At 37.7% G+C, this 19796-nt stretch overlaps 1 protein-coding gene across 3 annotated transcripts in view; it reads right to left on the bottom strand.

Moving 5' to 3' along the window:
* Positions 1-19796, bottom strand: part of DCDC1 (doublecortin domain containing 1) — a 471483-nt gene that overhangs the window by 9512 nt on the left and 442175 nt on the right. For all 3 annotated transcript variants that reach the window (XM_027562739.1, XM_027562740.1, XM_027562741.1), the window contains 4 exons: positions 16787-16939; positions 15969-16070; positions 9945-10081; positions 8504-8683 (listed from right to left, as the gene is read on the bottom strand). In XM_027562739.1, the coding sequence (XP_027418540.1) occupies positions 8504-8683; positions 9945-10081; positions 15969-16070; positions 16787-16939 (572 nt within the window). The remainder of the gene's footprint in view (positions 1-8503; positions 8684-9944; positions 10082-15968; positions 16071-16786; positions 16940-19796) is intronic.

Below are 19796 nucleotides of genomic sequence, written 5' to 3'. Positions count from 1 at the left end.
TGATGTCCATTGAGTCAATGATGCCTCATTGACTCATCCTCTGTTGCCCGTTCCTCCTCCTGCCCGAAATCTTTCCCAGCATCAGGAACTCTCAATAGTCTTCACCACACCAGAGTCCTAAAGCAGCAATTCTTCGGGACTCAGCCTCCTTTATGATCCAACTCTCACATCCATATATGAGTACTGGAAAAACCATAGCTTTGACTCTACGGACCTTCATCAGCAAAATGATGTCTCCGCTTTTTAAATACACTGTCAAGGTTTGTCATAGCTTTTCTTCCAAGGACCAAGCATCTTTTAATTAATCAATACAATAAAACAAAATCAAAATAAAAGAAATAGTTCTTCTGAAAGAATAGGTAAAATCATCACCATATGAGCTTAATATGATATCATTCTTAGAAAATTTATGTAAATGGATGAGAAATTAACAAAAAGAATGCTTAATAAAGTTGTCAAGCACAAAATAAATTATAAATCATTGATTGTTTTTTGTTGCTGTTCACCAAAGATATGTATTTAAGAAATACAGTAGGGGAAGTTCATTCCAACATCAAAGCTGCTCAGAGTGACAATTAATTTAAAATATTAGGCCCTTATAAAAATCTTAAAATTTTATTGAAGGACAAAAATATTTATATATATATATATATAAAACAATGTCACACAATTCAATCTGGCTTCAAAGATCGAATATTCTAAAAGGTGTCAATTCTTATGAAAGTAATAGCCTAACACAGCTATAGTCAAAACTTTTGTAGGATGATTTTAGGGTGCTGAGTCAACTAGAAAAAAGTCGACCAGAAAAATCAACATGGCTTCCCTGGTGGCTGAGTGGTAAAGAATCTGCCTGCCAATGCAGGAGAAACGAATTCAATCCCTACTCTGGGAAGGTTTCTCATTATATGGAGCAACTAAACCTGTGTATTGAGCCTCTGCTCTAGAGCCCAGGAAACTGTAACAACTAAGCCCACAGGCTGAAACGACTGAAGCCCACATGCACTAGAGGCCGTGCTCTGCAACAGAAGCTGCCTCAATAAGGCCACGCGCCTTAACTAGAGAGCAGCCCCTACTTGCCACAACTAGAGACAAGCTTGGGCAGCAATAGCTACAGACTCAGAACAGCCAAAACAAATGAATACATAAATGAAATTTTTAAAAATATCAACAGGCAAGGAAAATTAAGTAAAACTGAAAAGTACAACAATAGGAAACTCTTATCAGATTTTAAAGTATATTAAACTATAATAATTCTAAAAGTATCAGATAACTTAAAAGAAGACGCTAATAAGAATTCAGTATATATAATCAGAAAGTTTGTATTCCAACTCAGTGGGAAGAACAAAAATGATTATTCGGTAAGTAGGGCTGAGATAGTAATTTTAAGCCCAAAATAAAGCAGAGAAAATAGCTTCACTCAAATTTTACACCAGAAAAAAGTTTCACACAATTTAAAAAGAGGGAAACAGACAATTATAAAAATCTTAAGAAAAAATCAGATGAATCTTTTTTGTGTGTTTGTTGTTTTTATTTTTATTATTATTTTTAATATAAATTTATTTATTTTAATTGGAGGCTAATTACTTTACAATATTGTATTGGTTTTGCCATACATTGACATGAATCCGCCATGGGTGTACACGTGTCCCCTATCCTGAACCCCCCTCCCACCTCCCTCCCTATCCCCTCCCTTTGGGTCATCCCAGTGCACCAGCCCCGAGCACCCTGTATCATGCATCAAACCTGGACTGGTGATTCGTTTCACATATGATAATATACATGTTTCAAAGCCATTCTCTCAAATCATCCCACCCTCATCCTCTCCCACAGTGTCCAAAAGACTGTTCTATACATCTGTGTCTCTTATGACACGAAACAGTGAAAGTCACTCAGTTGTGTCTGACTCTGCAACACCATGAACTGTAGTCTACCAGGCTCCTCTATCCATGGAATTCTCCAGGCAAGATACTGGAATCGGTAGCCATTCCGTCTACAGGGAATTTCCCTGACCCAGGGATCAAACCCAGGTCTCCTACATTGCAGGAGATTCTTTACCATCTGAGTGACCAGGGAAGTCTTATATGATATAAGGATAGTAAAATACTATTGGAACTTGAAAAAGTAAGAACAAACTTTTAAAGATACATTAATTTCTGCACATTAAAAAATCTCTCAGATACTGTGGCAAATTGGAAATTTGTTATAATAAATCTGACCAAGTTATGCATAGCTTATTGCCATAGAAAAAAAAAATTTATATTAGTGTGAAAAATATTCACAGACTACTAATAAATGGTAAAAATAAAGCAAAACAAATAAAAATCACTGTTACAAGTAATTAATGACATATAAATTGAAACACAGATATAACATTCTCTCCTGTCAACTTGCAAATACATATTTCTAAGTGACTGCAATTAGCATTGTTGATTACTCATGTAAACAGCATGTTAGTAGGAACTCTCATTCAAACTTGTGGGAGCATCAGGTGCTGAAATATTCCTAGAAAACAATCTGGTGATAGCTGTCAAAATTCTCCAGCACATCTACATAATTTGACCTAGAAATTCTTCTAAGAATTTATTTGGCAGAGATAATCAGAAATTTTAAAAGGATTTATGTGTAGATATGTTATTTGGATTATGTTTTATGATAGCAAAATTAGAAACAATCTAAATGGCAAACAATAGAAAACTGGATGAGTAAGTAATAATCCAACCATTTGATAGAATATGATGATGCCATTGAAAATAATGTTTTGATAAAGAATATTAAATTATGCAGGCAAAAAGTTACATGAGCTTGTTTGATGAATAATTACACATATTAATGTAATCTAACATGATGACAATGGCAAACAAATGTATAAATATATAGAAACCATGTGAATAGATCTACTAAAATCATAATAATTGTGGTTATTTGTGGGAGTCAGAATTTTCATTTCCTTCTTGGTGCTTTTTCTGTTTCTAATTTTAATGCAAAAATGACTGTATGCTGTTCTACAATTAGAAAATATAACAATAATCTATTCTTCAAATAATCCAAAATTTCATACTAATTACAACAGATTCACATGGTTTCATACAGTTTCATAAAATTTTTCCTAAATTTTCCGTAGTAATAGTAGCTATCTTCTGCGTAGGCTGCCTAAACGAATACCACCAGTTCTGGAGCCTGCTAAGTCAAGACCAAGCTGTGGTTTAATATGGTTTCTGGTGAGAGCTCTTCCTGGCTTATAGACAGCTGCCTTCTTGTAGTGTTCTCATATGATGGGAGAAGACAGAGAAATCTGTCTTTCTCTTCTTATAAACCCGCACATTATTTCAGGTTAGGGCTCCACCCTTAAGGTCACATAACATTAATTACCTCTTCAAAGCCCCGTCTCCAAATACAATCACATTGGAGGTTAGGATTTTAGCATAAGAATTGGAAGTGGGAAAAGGGGGGCCACAATTCAGTCCTAGCAGCGAATATTATGTATTTTTTTCCGCTCCAAGGCAACCAAAGAGTAGGATGATAACTGAGTTTCTACCTTGACTGGGAGAAGTGGGGAGCTGTCCTAGAAATATGTAGATAGGTCTCTGGAAGAAATTCCTGCAGCTTGAAAAAAACCAGATGTTGCTGCCAAGTCGCTTCACTTTCGTCCAACTCTTTGCAACAGATTGTAGCCCATGAGGCTCCTCTGCCAATGGAATTCTCCAGGCAAGAATACTGGAGTGGGCTGCCATTTCCTTTTCCAAGGGATTTTCCCAACCCAGGGATCAAACCCGGGTCTCCTGTATTGCAGGCAGATTTTTTACTGCCTGTGCCACTCTGGGAGGCCCTGAAAAAAATCCTACATAAGGATAACTCTTATATTTTCCCTTACTTTACCACTAAAATGTCACTAGTCTATAGAAATTGTGTTTCCTGTTTATAATTAGGTGGGCGCCTTCATGCTAAATTGTTAAATTCATCCTAAGTTGCCTGTCATGTCCTACTGTTTGTGACCCTATGGACTGTAGCCCATCAGGCTCCTCTGTTCATGGGATTCTCCAGGCAAGACTAGAGTGAGTTGCCAGGCCCTCCTACAGAGGATCTTCCTGACCCAGGGATCGAACCTGCCTCTCATGTCTCCTGCACTGGCAGGCAGGTTCTTTACTACTAGCACCACCTAGGAAGCCCATTATAATCAAGGGAATGAATGTTACTTAATAGAAATATATACCAAATACAAACAGGAGTTAAATCTATAGCTGTTTCACTTGGTTTTCACGAAGATCTATTTTACACCAGACTCAGTTAATGAGTTTACAAAAATCTTAAAAAAAAATAAATTTGGGAGGAAAAAAAGACATTTCAGTACAATTAGGTTCTAAAATGTCCAGTTAACTTTTGACCTTTAATGATGTTCTTAATTCTCAGCTTTTCAAATACATGTAAATTTACTCAAGTTCCTCCTTTAAAGTGGGTAATATAAATTACATGTTTAAATTCTGCAATAACAAAAGCTCATAATAGACGAACAATGTTCTTTACATAATTCTTCACCTATTTTGTGAGTTTTCATAGACCCGGTACTCTCAGGGTGGTACACATGGGCACCACAGAACTATTTCATATTCCCTGAGGACATGAGGTACTGCCCTCTACAAATTAAAAAAAAAAAAATCTGTTTCTCATTCATTCAGCTTCCACTCATGCATTCAGAACTATGCTTGGCTGTGAGAGAGCACATTGGTTTTGAAATTCTGTGGAATAGGAAAGATATTGCAGGGATGGGAGAAGACAGATGCTGTAGGACCATAGAAGGAAGGGCTTGGATAGTCATAAATCAGAGAAATATGATGGCCCTGAAGAAAGAACCACTAACCCTGTGGGGGTGGGGGAGGCACTGATGACAGATGACCCTACATCAGTTGGAGATGAGAGATGCGCCAGCCACGTTCAAAGACTGAGTAGGAAGAATGTGGTTAAATCATCCAGAATAGCCACAGCAGTGAAAAAAGTTGAGGGGAAAACCTGCATTAAGGGATTCAAACACCATCTGGGGGTTTCGTTGTAGAAAGTAGAGGGAAGCACTCTGAAAAGCATTCTGTTCCTCATTCTTCAGGTAAAAGTACCAGCCACTGAAACTCTGAGCTTCTCTGGAATCGGCATTGTTAGCCAGATTCACCGTAAAATCTGAACCCTACTCTTCCTGTATTCATACCCACAGTCCATTTTCCTGGAGTATTCTTTACAGGCTGATAGCCTGAAAAGACACATTTCTAATTGATCACAAAGAATCTCAAACAGATCCCTAAAAACAAAAACAGAATGGAAAAGGAAAGGAAGGAGATTAGAAAGAGCATTTTTTAACAAAACAAAAGAAGAAATGATGTGCAGAAAGCTATCTAGACATTGCCTAAGTATCCTTCTATACACCAAGCCCATATTAATCTCCTCCAAACATTGGCTTTACTATGCCATTGTTATTCAGAGACAACTAGTGCTCTTGCGCTTTAGTCTGGGGTAGTGTAATGGACTGAACTGTGTCCTCCCCAACACTCAGGTTAAGAGACATTAGAGTGTGCTCTCTCTCTCCACATAAGGACAGAGGAAAGGTTGTGTGACCACACAGTGGTGAGAAGTCAGCCATCTGCAAGCCAGAAAGAGAGTCCATATCAGAAACCAACCCTGATGCCACCTTGATCTTGGAATTTCCAGCTTCCAGAAGTGTGAGAAATATATTTCTGTTGTCTAGGCCACCCAGTCTGTGGTTTTTTGTTATGGCAGCCCACGTAGACTATGCAGAGAGTATATGGTCTCCACCATACATGCTTTTAAACAATTTCTCCAGTTGTCTGTATCTCTCCCTATTTCTTAGTTCAAGTACCATCTATTAATACTTAATTGGTTTATGAATCTAACACCCATACCTCTGTGTGTGCTGCTCCTCATCCTTACTCTGCCTAAATGTTGACTCTTGCCCATTGATCAAATTCCATCAGAGGTCCTGATCGAGTCCATTGTGGAGCTTTCTCCTTCACCCCAGGTGGGCACGATGTTCCCTCCTCTGAACTACTATTGATCTTCCTGCATGGATTGCTGATCTGACCTTCATCACATGCTGTTGCTGCTAAGTCGCTTCAGTCATGTCCAATTCTGTGCGACCCCATAGACGGCAGCCCACCAGGCTCCCCCATCCCTGGGATTCTCCAGGCAAGAACACTGGAGTGGGTTGCCATTTCCTTCTCCAATCGCATGAAAGTGAAAAGTGAAAGTGAAGTCGTTCAGTTGTGTCTGACCCTCAGGGACCACGGGAAAGTCCATGGGATTTTCGAGGCAAGAGTTTTGGAGTGGGGTGCCATTAGTACTTCTCTAAAAGGAGTGGCAGCTCCCTTAGCAAATGCATTCTTCTTACAATCTGGGTTCAGCATAACAAAATATGGAACACATAGAAAAACACATAATAAAGAAAGACTGTCTCTATTAGATCACCAGTAATAAGACCATCCAATAAACACTTCCAAAAATAAAATCCATCCAGTCTTTTTCTTTAATGTGTGTGCATACATGTTTATAGAATTCAACTCTATGTGCTTTATAGTATGCTTCTTTCATTTAGTATATCTTGAACATCTTTACTGTCATTATTCTTTCTAAAGTTGATTTTATTTATAATATCCCATTCTACATACTATAATTCATTTAACCAGCTCCCTATTTGTGTTTATTTCTAATATTTCTATGCTATAAATAACCTATGATAAATACTATTATCAAATAACCTTTGCATAAATTCATGAAAATATCCTTGGGATAAGATTCAATAACAGAAGTGCATTTTCTTATGATTTGTATAGCCACATGGTCCTGCAAAAAGTTGTACTCCTATTACCATGAGAGTGCCCATTTCTTTATAAGCCTAAGTAAAGCTGGATGTATTTTCAAATGTTTTGCCAATTGTAAATATGAATGTAATGAGAACACAGCTCATGTGCTATTTTATGTCTCCTATTGCTACCACTACTATTGAGGTTAACCTGTTGATTATACTACACTATAAACTTTTCAAACTCTTTTCACACACATAAATTAGAGTAATACTTTATAGCATCTAGCACAGTGCCCTTTATGTACAAAGCTCATAAAAAAACTATATGGTCATGCAATAATATGTATGGAGTGCCTTTTACATGCTACATGAGAGTCACATAAATCCAAAAGTCATTCCTTCACTAGGTATATGTACTTTTTATAAAAGTTACTCTAAGTTTTTGCTCTCCTGAGTTTGAAAGTCCATCTTTAATCCTATTGTCTCTGCTCTACTCTTTATTTATTAATCATTTCATATTCCCTCACTAACATATGAGCTCTTGTTGCAATGGTTAGGTACAATTTAATAAACTGTGATTTTCTGAGAAACGTTTCAGCTTTTTTATAGAAATTGTTCTAGGATATTCTCTCCTGAAAAAGCTCTCATTCATTTTAAAAAAATCACTTTCTTTTTCTTCATGTGTATAAAGTCCCTTTGCTTACATTCCTAGTTTTGAATGTATTGTCTGCATTTTTCTCTTTCTCAAGCACAGCAAATCTGTTGTCAACTTCTGAGATGTAATTGCTTTCACAGTTCTTATTCAAAGTCCCTGTCAAAGAAGGGTTGTCTCCATCACACTCTGAATCACCAGCCGTGAGGGGCACAGCCCTTCTGCAATGCCCCTGACACTCTAGGTGCCCCAGCAGCCTCCATGAACTCCTCCAGGCTCATCTGTTGCACTGTCTTGCCTTTTCCTCCATCCTCCACCAACATCTCATCCTTATGTGACTTCCTCTTATCCCAGAAAAATTATAAAAAACATTTCACAAAATAATAATAAGAACATTTTTACAATGTATTATAAGATATCACTGCAACAAATAAGAATTTTTGAAATTCTTCCAAAATCCATTTCCTAGGTACCTAAAGTTTTTATTTAAAGCTGAAGACAAAATATCAAATTTGAGAATTGTATCCTGATATTGCAAACAATAAATGAACTGCTACTCATCTTTTCCTTAGTCTTTTACTTTTGGAAAGTGGAAAGTCTGCCATAATTCTCGGACTCTGGGCATCAAGAATATGACAGGTTTCCTCTAGTGAATACTGTGGTTTTCCCCACAGAGAACATATCTAGAGGATAATCACGCTTTTGTGAACGAGGCTTAAAATGGAAGAGGAAAACTATTTTAAATTATTTTGAAGTTTCGATTTTACTCTTTGACTGCAGAGGGTTTAACTGTTATTGTTCTCTGCCAGCCAAGTGTCATTCTGGTGCACACATTACGTCATGCAGAGCTGTGCTCCAGATTTTCATACACATAAATTCATTTAATCATCATCTCAACCCTGTGATGAAAGTATTACTCTCCCATTTTACAGATGAGAAAATGAGGTTTAGAGAGGGAAAATAATTTGCCTGATCTAACAATCTAGAAATGTCAGAGTTGGCATTTGAACCTAGCCTTATGAAACATTCTCCTTTCGCACTAAATTTACCTCTGAAATAGTTTTGCCCCAGGCATAAGTGCCATCTTCAAGTCTGCCTCCATTTAGGTAAATCCATACTCGTTTTGCATTGGGCTGTTTATACAGGTTGCTCTGCTTGAATGCTGTACATTTAGGTGCAATGAGAGAATTTCTCTTGGATTGCAGTTCTTGGACTTCAGAAAGGTGTGCCTGTTAAGAAAAGTCCAGAGAGTGCCATGGTTAGAGAACTGTCTGTTTAGTGTGTGTGTGTGTGTGTGTGTGTGTGTGTGTGTGTGTGTGAAAGACAGGAATATCTTATCATTGTACGTTATGTTGAAAAAAATTTAGGAAATACATTACCATCTCCTATCACTGACTCTTCTGTAATTCCCCTTGCTTCAGTGAATCACTATAGGCAATAATAGCCATTAGAGTAGTAACAATAAGGCACTTATTTTGGCAAAGTACTTAACTTTCATTTATAATTTAGAGAAATGAATAGAGATGTGTTTTTGGATTTGTGCATGGTGTTTCTCCTACTGAGTGATTTCTCTGCATCTAACAAATGAGTTTTTTATTAGAATCACAACATCATTTCCTTTAACCAAGAAACGCTTAAGGGAATGTACATGACTGTTGTTTAAATCTTTACTCTCTGTCTTTTAAAATACAGCAGCCACCCTTATACTCTGCCAGATCCCTGCCAGGCAGCTTTTCATCCTACTTCAAGCATGTCCTAGTTCAATGCTTTGCATTCATTCCCTGGTCAGTGATTTATCCTTCTTAGCTTGGCAAGAAGTCATATTTCTAGCAATGTCAATTTCTTTTTTTTGTAGTAACCTTGACTTGGGCACACGCCTAAGATTTAGATTGAACACATTTCACGATTTGAGAAACCCTATTAAATAAGAACACATCATTTTGATGAAAAACTTTACAAAGCAAAAAGTTTTCTCCAGTCTCTATTCCCAGCCCTCTCTCAACCGCTGACCTTTCTTGTCTTGACTTTTTTATTTCTGGCAATCCTGACTGATTAATCAACTGGACTGAAACTGCTTTTTTGAATTCCTCACTTCCGAATGTCTCCATTGCAATTAGTATTTTGCTCCTTCCTCTTTTTACAGATTGAGACATACCCTTAGGAGTGATGAGCAATGAAGCCATAAGGCTCAACTTGACTACACTTATTATAATTACCTTTGTACATATCCACTGGGCCTTTTTCTCTTCTTTGCTAAGGTCATAATTTCTGGTCTCCATTCAAACAAAACAGACTTTCCTAGGAGCTGGCTGTCTCTTAGATAGCTACTCTCCAAATGCCAACTCAATGCTTGGCATATGCTTATGTGGTCATAACCGACCAGATGCTAAGAATAAATTAATAGCATAACGTAAAAAAATGTAATACTGTAGTTTTAAAAGCTTATAAAAGAGGCTGAGCCTTTAATGTCTGGAGTCCTAAAGAGCATACCTCTGTATGTCTTATGAGATCCATGAGTTTAATTTCCTCTTGAGTCTGCTCAGTCCAGCCTCCCTCCACCACCACCAGCTGCGCAGGGCTTTTGTTGGGAACCATGGTGGCTGGCTGACATGCTGCTACCCGCCGCCCTGGGGAAAGAAGTCACTAGAAATGTTGTTTCTGATGATAGGCGTTCAGATTTCAAATAAATTGGTTTGGCTTTCTATGCATAAATCATTCCACTTGGGAGCAGAGGCTAAAATACTAAATATATCATAAAAGCGAAGATGCCTAAGGTAATAAGATCTAACAATGGTTCTTCATATGGGAGCTGGAGGCTTTAAATAGCCAGGATATGCATACTCACTGTACAGATAAAAAAGAAAGATAACATGCGGACTTCCACACTGGCCCCAGCCTCTCATCCACGATATGGTTCAGTGGTAATTTAGTCAAATAGAATCCATGACCTATATAGCCCATCATCTCTTCCAGTCATGGAACATATGTTTTGTTCTCTTCACTAATAATAAGCCTTTCCCCCACAATTAGCTTAGCAGCCTGGGGATTAAGTATTTCTAAAATAATATTAACCCAAGAGACAGGAGGCCTTTTTTTTTCCTATCTAATAATACCCCGCGAGCACGATTAGTTTCTGACACCTCTGCTGTGTCCTTTGCGCTCTTAAGAAGCTGTAATAAGAGAAAATATTTACTAGAATACTGTATTCTAAAGAATCACAGGCATAAGTTAATAAGTGTGGTGATTTGTATTTATGTATTCTTTCAGCTAGACGACTTTCAATCATTATGAAAGAGGTTTAAAGGTCACACTTATTAAATTGTTTCCTTTTTCTGGGTTGAAGATATACTCAGCACTGAGTCTCATACTCAGAGAAGTTGATCTCCCAACTTTTTAAGGTACAAATAATGTTTTCTCTGGTATATCCCTTCTAGAAATTGATGCTGAACACCAGCTATGAGTCAGACATGGTGCTAGATGGTGCCAATACAAACATGTAGGAGACCAAGCCCTTGCCTCTAAGGCTTACACTTTGGAAAGGAAGCCAAATGTCAAGGAAATGATTACACCAATAATTGATTGTAAGTGTGTTGCACCCCTGAAGTACAGGGTGTGTAAAAAATCATGTAACAGGCCTTTCTGACCTAGTCTGCTGTGTCAGGGAAGGCTTCTTTGAGAAAGTAACACTTAGATGGATAAAATAATAGAAATACTGAAATGAAGTCAAGTCCTAATTTTGTTGCCAGGGGGGTCTTAACGTGCAGGTTTTCATACCCTGACTATGAACACGGCCCTCTGGAAATAACTCAGTATTTGTAGAGGATAAAGCACTGGTGCTTTTATAGCTCAAGTTTGTGAAAATAGATCCAGCAATAAAAATACGTGGCAGCAATGACTTTTCAGGGAAATCAGAACTCTATGTACCTTATTATCATTCATATGCAATTTATGGATGTGAAGAAAACATAATTGAGTCAACAGCCAATGAATTCCAGTGACAAGGCCATTAGCCAGCATGCTTGGGAGAAGAGCATAGTGGTGCCAGAAAAATGCACAACACGAATTTATGTTAAATATAGCTTTTAGCTGACTCTATTCATAATGTGCTGGTACCATTAATTTAGGACACATAAATTCTTATGGATAATATCTCAATAAATATTTTATTTGTAATGCATTTTGAACACTACAATTTTGCTTAACTAAAGGCAGTTCTCTGATAGTTTATCATTTACACTGTTGAGAGCCAGGATCTGAACATAAGAAACAGCAAAAAACATTATGCATTATTTGGTATTTGTCAACTTGTTTCTAATGTTCTTAAGAAAATGAAAGCACTTGCCAGTGCCTCTAACCAGCATGTTTTGGAGGTTTATAATGTTTTAAAAGGATATAATGTCATCACACGGAGAAGGCAATGGCACCCCACTCCAGTACTCTTGCCTGGAAAATCCCATGGACGGAGGAGCCTGGTGGGCTGCAGTCCATGGGGTCGCTAAGAGTCGGACACGACTGAGCGACTTCACCTTCACTTTTCACTTTCATGCATTGGAGAAGGAAATGGCAACCCACTCCAGTGTTCTTGCCTGGAGAATCCCGGGGATGGCAGAGCCTGGTGGGCTGCCGTCTATGGGGTCGCACAGAGTCGAACATGACTGAAGCGACTTAGCAGCAGTAGCAGCAATGTTATCACAAAAGGTGTGGGTTTAGGGAAAGGTTTTCATAGCAAACTATTATTTATGTAGGTAAGAATAATAAATAGAAACCCCAAAAATGGACTCAATAAATTGTTTTTTATTTTTGTTATATTTTCCATATTTTCTATTTTATTTACATGAGATTGGGGAGGGGCAAATCATGTGTGTGTGCTGTGTGCTAAGTCACTTCAGTCATGTCTGACTCTTTGTGACCCCATGGACCATAGTCCACCAGACTCCTTTGTCTGTGGGATTCTCCAGGCAAGAATGCTGGAGTGGGGGAAATCAAATCTAACTATTAGAGCACATGAGTACTTTGCTGTTCTTTCTGACTATCAGTCTCACGTGAATAGCTCTCCTCAGGCCTCTTCTTCATCGGGAGGGCCCATTCTGTTCAGCACCACACATGCCTAAAAGGATTAGCCCACCTCACTTGGGATTTAGTTAGCAGTTCCATTTAGCTCTCACACTAAATAAAATGTTCCAGCATTGCCTTTATATGTAACAAAGGTGATACTTTGGCCTGATCTGCCATCCCTCAGTTTTGTTTATCAGTTTCTAAGACCCTAAGTGGGAAAATGGACAGCCTTCTCAGTATTTATTGAATATTTGTTCTATGCTAAGCATGTATAAATATTTGACATCTATAACTTAATCATAAAAATTGTACAAAGTTATTACTAGTATTTGATTAATATTAGCAAAGATCATGCTTACAAATGAAAGTAAAATCAGCTTAGTACAGTATATGCTCAGTGAACATTTGCTGCATTTACCAATGGCTACAATAGTAAGAATGATGCTAAAGCTGAAACTCCAGCACTTTGGCCACCTCATGTGAAGAGTTGACTCATTGGAAAAGACTCTGATGCTGGGAGGGATTGGGGGCAGGAGGAGAAGGGGACGACAGAGGATGAGATTGCTGGATGGCATCACTGACTCGATGGATGTGAGTCTGAGTGAACTCCGGGGGTTGGTGATGGACAGGGAGGCCTGGCGTGCTGCAATTCATGGGGTCGCAGAGTCGGACACGACTGAGCGACTGAACTGAACTGAACAACAGTAAGATATAATCAATTTCATCACTATTCATATCTTCCAAACCTCCTCTTTCATCCAATACTCAAGAAGCTCACAATCCAACAGGGACTGCAGTTAACTGAATTTAAACTTGTTCTTATTTATTCTCATAATCCCAACAATTTTTAATAGAAAAGACCATCCTCTGAATAGGTATTTTAATAAGACCTATTCTGATTTTACATTTAACAGCAGAAAATGTAACAGACAAGATTTATCTAAAAGAAACTACATTAATGGATTCCCCCATAATGGACACCATCTGACCAAATAGACTGTTTTCAACAGTGATATTGTAGATGATGCCAACTGAATTTTAAAATGTCTTTTTAATGCTGAATTATAATAAAAGTTAAAGACATAATATAAAATCAGAATTCAATAAAAGCAGCTCTGCCAGGTACTATTTTTAACGTTACTTTCTATTGATTTAATTGGATAAAAATTAAAATAGAGCTTAGAAAACTCATTGGGGTAAATGGTTGAAATTCCGGTTATTCTTTAATTAAATAATTCCACAACTACTCAGAGGAAAAATAAGGGTATAGGAAAATTTATAACGTAACATAGGAGAAACAGTCATATGATCCAGTATGTAATAAAATGATACGGGCTATCAGATGGGAGGTTCAGGATATGATAAACCATACTATTCCTGACCTAGAATATTAGGAAAGTAAGCTGAAAAGTAAATAATGAGAAGTGATCTAAAAAAGCAGGAGAGAGAACTAAATTGTGTCAAAAGGAAACTAAATTGTATCAAAAGTTCAGAGTTAAGAAAGTATATAAGTCTGCTGCTGCTGCTAAGTCACTTCAGTTGTGTCTGACTCTGTGCAACCCCATGGGCGGCAGCCCACCAGGCTCCTCTGTCCATGGGATTCTCCAGGCAAGAACACTGGAGTGGGTTGCCATTTCCTTCTCCAGTGCTTGAAAGTGAAAAGTGAAAGTGAAGTCGCTCAGTCGTGTCCGACTCTTAGCAACCCCATGGACTGCAGCCCACCAGGCTCCTCTGTCCATGGGATTCTCCAGGCAAGAGTCCTGGAGTGGGGTGCCATTGCCTTCCCCACCTATAAGTCTAGGGGACTGAAAAAAAATAAATAAACTCCACATGGGTGGAGTGGAATGAATAAGGGGAGGAAGAAGTTTCCAGAGAACCAGATCATGAAGGACAATATTAAGGACTTTCACTTTTGTCATAAAGATAATGAGGAACTTTGAAAGGTTTTATGCCTGGAATAGTGTAACTCCTTTGCCTTTCTGCATTATCACTCCAGGTCCAGAATGTCACCTTTATGCATAGGATGGATACCACTATCAAGTTGGGAGGCAGGGAGATCAGTTAGAAAGCTGGTCCAGTAACCCAAGGAATAGGCAACAATAGCTTGAACTTGGATAATGATAGTAGGAATTAAGGCCAGTAAACTCATTTGAAAATAACACATTCAAAACAATAAGACTTAAGGATATTTGCTTAAAGATAGTAAGAGAGGGAAATGCCAAGGATGACTCCCAGGTCCTTGAGCTGGAATACCTCAGTGGATTGTGGCAATGTATACAGAAGAAATAAAGGAGGCATTGGTGTGATATATAATATGATATGAAATAAAATAGTGATAAGATAACTTCCCAGGTGGCTCAGTGGTAAATAATCCACCTGCCAATGCAGAAGATGCAGGTTCAATCCCTGGGTCAGGAAGATTTGCGGGAGAAGGAAATGGCAAGCCACTCAAGTATTCTTGCCTGGAAATTCCCATGGACAGAGGAGGCTGGCAGGCTACAGTCATGGGGTCACAAGTTAGTGACTAAACAACAACATGGTCATCACATGGGGATATGGCAACTTTAGTTATCATAGACGTGTCCATGGTACCTTCAAATGAAGATATCTAGAAGTTAGAGTAGTAGAGGTTAGCAATAGAAATAGACGCTTCTCAATTAGATGCAATAATTCTTTCGGTAAAAACTGAAAAACAGCCCTTTCAACCCAGAGTGCTGTCTAGGGCACTTAGAACTAATTGTCTCATTTATTGATGTGAGGTTCATGTGTTTCTGATGCCAGACAGTACAAATACTCAGGAGCTGAAATCCGGCTATGGCAGTAACAGAGCCTGAAAGGGATTCCTTCTCAGACTAAGTCCATAATGCACTTTCATCCTCAAAGAATAATTTAGTGTCTCAAGCACTGGGAACAATATAAGATCAGAAACTTAAATTCTGTGACAAAAAGGATGAAAGAAGAAGACTAATAGTGTCAATTTATCACTTTGTCTCTGAATAACATACCTTACGCTGCATAATGAGAGAGAGCCCTTCTGAGATAAAGACACTAATTTTGGAAGAACTTAGATTCAGTCCTTATTCAGATTAATTTAACAAAACTTCTTCCCAAGAAATACTCAAGAAATAACAGAAAGCTTTGTTAATGACTAATTCCAAAGTCCACAAAATGTCAGTTCAGGAATTGTTTCAAAATCAGTAAGCTGGTTACAGGATCCACACATCCTCCAAATTTTAAAAATGCATCTATATAAATCATGTGATATTCATATTAATATAAAATTTACAAGTATAAAAGTCAGTACTGAGAAGATATATTATTAAGTTTTAGACTCTCTCAAGTGATTTTTGTAATATAAAATATTCAGTTAAACATCTGGTATCTAATGGTAGAAAAAAAACTACCAGAAAATTGAGACTACACTTAACCGTGGTGATACTTGATTTCGTTCTTACTGACCTTTTAACTGTCTCATTTTGTGTTTCATGACATCTAGATCAGCCAAAATTTTGTCCTTTTTAAGCCAGTTCTGTCTTTCTATTTTTTCTGCTTTCTTCAAAGCTAGAATAATAAAAACACATGATGTTTTATTTTGCATTCTTTTTATCAACAATAATTTATCATGCAAGCCAATAATTTATAAAAAGAAGTTTCTGCTTCAAGAAATAGATTCAATTAGAAATAAGTAATTAAAAGGTAAGGGTCATTAAAAGAAACCTCATCTGAAAGATGACAGGGCTTAAGGCATTTTTTTATGGAATGCAGGGGGAGAAGAAGAACAGTGTTGTTTTATTGTATAGATTTACCATATGCAATAGCCATATTTCATTTTCTACTTCCACAAACTATTTGGAGGTGATGAAAGCCTGGCTTGGAACCATTCATTTTTTAAACATCCACCTACTGCCTAAAGGGTGCAATTCTTAAAAATGAAAATGTGCAGACAGGTCGTCTTCAGTGTGAATTAAACTCATTTGTTATTTTCTAATGTATACCATTATTCTCAGTCTTATAGACCAAGAATCTCTTTATCAACTAAATTAGACATTTTCTATGCAGAATACTCCATTCCAGTAAGAAAAAAATAGGCAATTGTGCAAATATAAGAGTACAGCTATCCTTGTGCACATGTTAATTGATGAACCGCCTGTTCTTTGCATAGATGTGATGTAATTAGGTTGACATTGTACACGTTTAATTCATTTTCTTATGGTGACAAAAAATTTCTCTCTCCCTTCATGCACTTGTTTGAAAGAAAGCAAAACCAAAACACTGACCATTTGGAGACAGAAATGGTTCACCACAAGATACCCAGATGGCAATAGGATTTCTGAGGATGCGGGTGAGCAAAGACGTATCTATATCATCCAAACTATCAGAAGTCACAGACTTCGGAGATGATTTGGTTTTCACTTTCATTCTTGAGTTTCCTGGGAAACAAATGACACATTTGCCATTGTTCAATGAATAATGAATAAATTTGCTTGCTGAATCATTTGTTTTTTCAAAATATTTCATTCTTCATTAATGACTTGATTTAAGCAGGTTAACACCAAAACCAGATGCAAATACATAAATTTTGATCAGAAACTTCAATGCAAGTAAATAATTTAAACTAATTTTATTGTAAATACACATCTTAATTCCTTTCTTACCCTGTATCTAGTTATGAAAAAAATAAGAGATAGCTTACCCAAATATCTACTCTGAAATAGGGTAAAGTAAAGAGATAGAAAAAAGCAAGGAAAGGGAGAAAGGAGTATAGGAATTGACTGAAGCCAAAAATAAGGGGCTTCAGAGAATTCATCAATTAAATGATTAATAGTACCTATCTAATTCTGCTGTTGGGAAGATTTTAAAAAGGGAAGTGCTTAGAAAATATTAGTCTATTTAATTGTGCAAGCATCCAAAAATTCTAGATAGTATTTTTATTATCACCACGATACTAGACACGAATACCACATTGTTTTCTTTGCTTGAGATAAAGCACTGTTTGGGCTCTGAGCATCCTTGTGGCTAAAGCAAAGAGGAGAACACCATTTCAAGATATGAATGGCTGACAGAGAGAGATGAATTCCTCAAGATACACTTTTCCAGGTCCTGAGATTTGAGAGAAACACTTAAGGATCTTCATAAAGGGGTTATTTGTCATTCAGCTAATAGTATCCTACTATACAAATTAATACAAGCTGAGAATTTACTATGTACTGGGCATTTCACTAAGACCTCTACCTACATTATCTCATGCAATTCTCAAAATGATACTCTGAAGTAGGTTCATTTCTCTTCTGCACAATAACTGAGACTTCATCACATAGCCAGGTGGGGGCAGAATCAGAATTAGAATCCAGGCCATCTACCTCCAGAGCCAGTGACCTTAACCATCACCTTTATATTAATAGTAAGCCTGATACTGAGTTTTTGATTGATGTCTGTTTCTTTTAACTTCCTCAATGCAAACTGATGGCATAACTCCAAGTTATGATTCAGTAAAGGGGACGGCCAGCTAATCTAATGCACCTGCATGATTCAAGGATAACCTTTAGAATATGAGGGGAAGGGATGGTCATACCCTTTTGGTAGACCTGCTCGAAATCACATTACTTCCAACCAGGTTTTATATAAGAATTTGAAAGAAGAATGTTCGAAATTGTAAATCTTCCAGAACCTGGAGATCAGATGTTCCATGTGCCAAATAAAGGCAGAACTATATGCTTTAGTGATCAGCTAGGCATTAAATGTTCACATAAATATGAATGTGTATTCCTAAGAGTATATATGATTATGAATACATATACATATGAATCTATATCATTTAGATCAATGCTTGGTTGATGCTCTGCCAATTTAATGATGTTAGTTACCATTATTGTGTGTGGGATTAAGTAAGGAAACCCCACTCTCCCGCCTATGTGTCTCTTCTTTATTCTCATACTATCACATTCATAGTGCTTCTGACATCAGACATGGGGAATTTTTTTCCCCACACCAACCACCTGTGAAACACTAGCAGAATGTCCTACAATTTAACTCAATTCTGACACTACCTACCTGGAGATAAGGTCAGATCTCACAGGTTAAGTGTGCAGTCTCACAACACTGCTCCCTGCTCACCCGTTTCAGACATCCAGACCTGTGCTTCTGACTGATTGACAATAAATTGGACGTTCCCATGACACCCTCCTCGGGTTCACTTAATTTGCTAGAGCAGCTCACAGAATTCAAGAAAACCGTTTACTTACTGTTTGCGCATTTATTATAAAAGGATATGATAAAGGGTACAGATAAAACATCCAGATGAAAGAGAGGCATAGGGTCATAGGGTGAGGAAGACTCCATGTTCTCTCTGACACTCCGCTCGCCACGCACCTCCATGTGGTCACTCCGCTCTCTGCACCCTGTACTTTGGGGGTTTTCATGGAGACTTCAGAGAGGGACTAGAAGTGGAACTTACGATGAGTCATGTAGGCATGATTCAGCATAACTCCACTTCCTGTCCCTCTCTGAAGAACAGGGAACAGGGTTGACAATTCCAAGTTTCTAAGCACGGCTTGGACTTTCCGGTGACCAGCCCCCATCCAGAGTCCACCAGGACTCATCTCTTTAGAATCAAAGACACTGCTAGCACCCAGGAAACTCTAAAGAAGTTTGGAGCCCTGTGTCAGTAATTAGAACAAAAGCAGACACAAGTGCTCTTTACCACCTAGGAAAATGCATGAATTTGGGGAGTTCAGTGCCAGGAACTGAGGGCAGAGACCAATATTTTTTTCTAATGATTTTATAATGATATTGAAGGCCCTGCCTTCAAGTCGCACACAGTCTAGCGAGACACATAAAGACGTAAACAGGTAAGTATAACACGATGTTCTAAGAGCTGGGAGTTTCTAGGAGCAGGGGAGATGGGCAGAGGCAGGCAAAAGGAGTCAGAGGACAGCAGGCGTAGAGAGGACACTTTCTCTCCTAATCGTGGGTAGAGATTTGCTCTGATCTAATCCAACTTTCTTAAGTGGTGTCCAGCTGGTTTTGATTCTGAATTTAAGAACTGAACCACTTACAGCAGATTCACGTTGTTGTATGGCAGAAACCAATATGACACTATAAAGCAATTATCCTCCAATTAAAAATAAATTTTTTTAAAAATTATAAAATTAAAAAAAGAAAAACAGAACCTGCTCATGTTGCACAAAGTAGCCAAACTGTCAAACATATTTTATAAACACCAGGAAATTTGGTTACTGTCTTGGTTCTGAGACCCAATTTGCATTAAAAAATTTTTTTCTTTAGTAT

This window comes from Bos indicus x Bos taurus, chromosome 15 (assembly GCF_003369695.1).
Source record: "Bos indicus x Bos taurus breed Angus x Brahman F1 hybrid chromosome 15, Bos_hybrid_MaternalHap_v2.0, whole genome shotgun sequence".
In the NCBI taxonomy this organism is placed as follows: Eukaryota; Metazoa; Chordata; class Mammalia; order Artiodactyla; family Bovidae; genus Bos; species Bos indicus x Bos taurus.
This window is presented reverse-complemented; position numbering and strand designations above follow the sequence as displayed.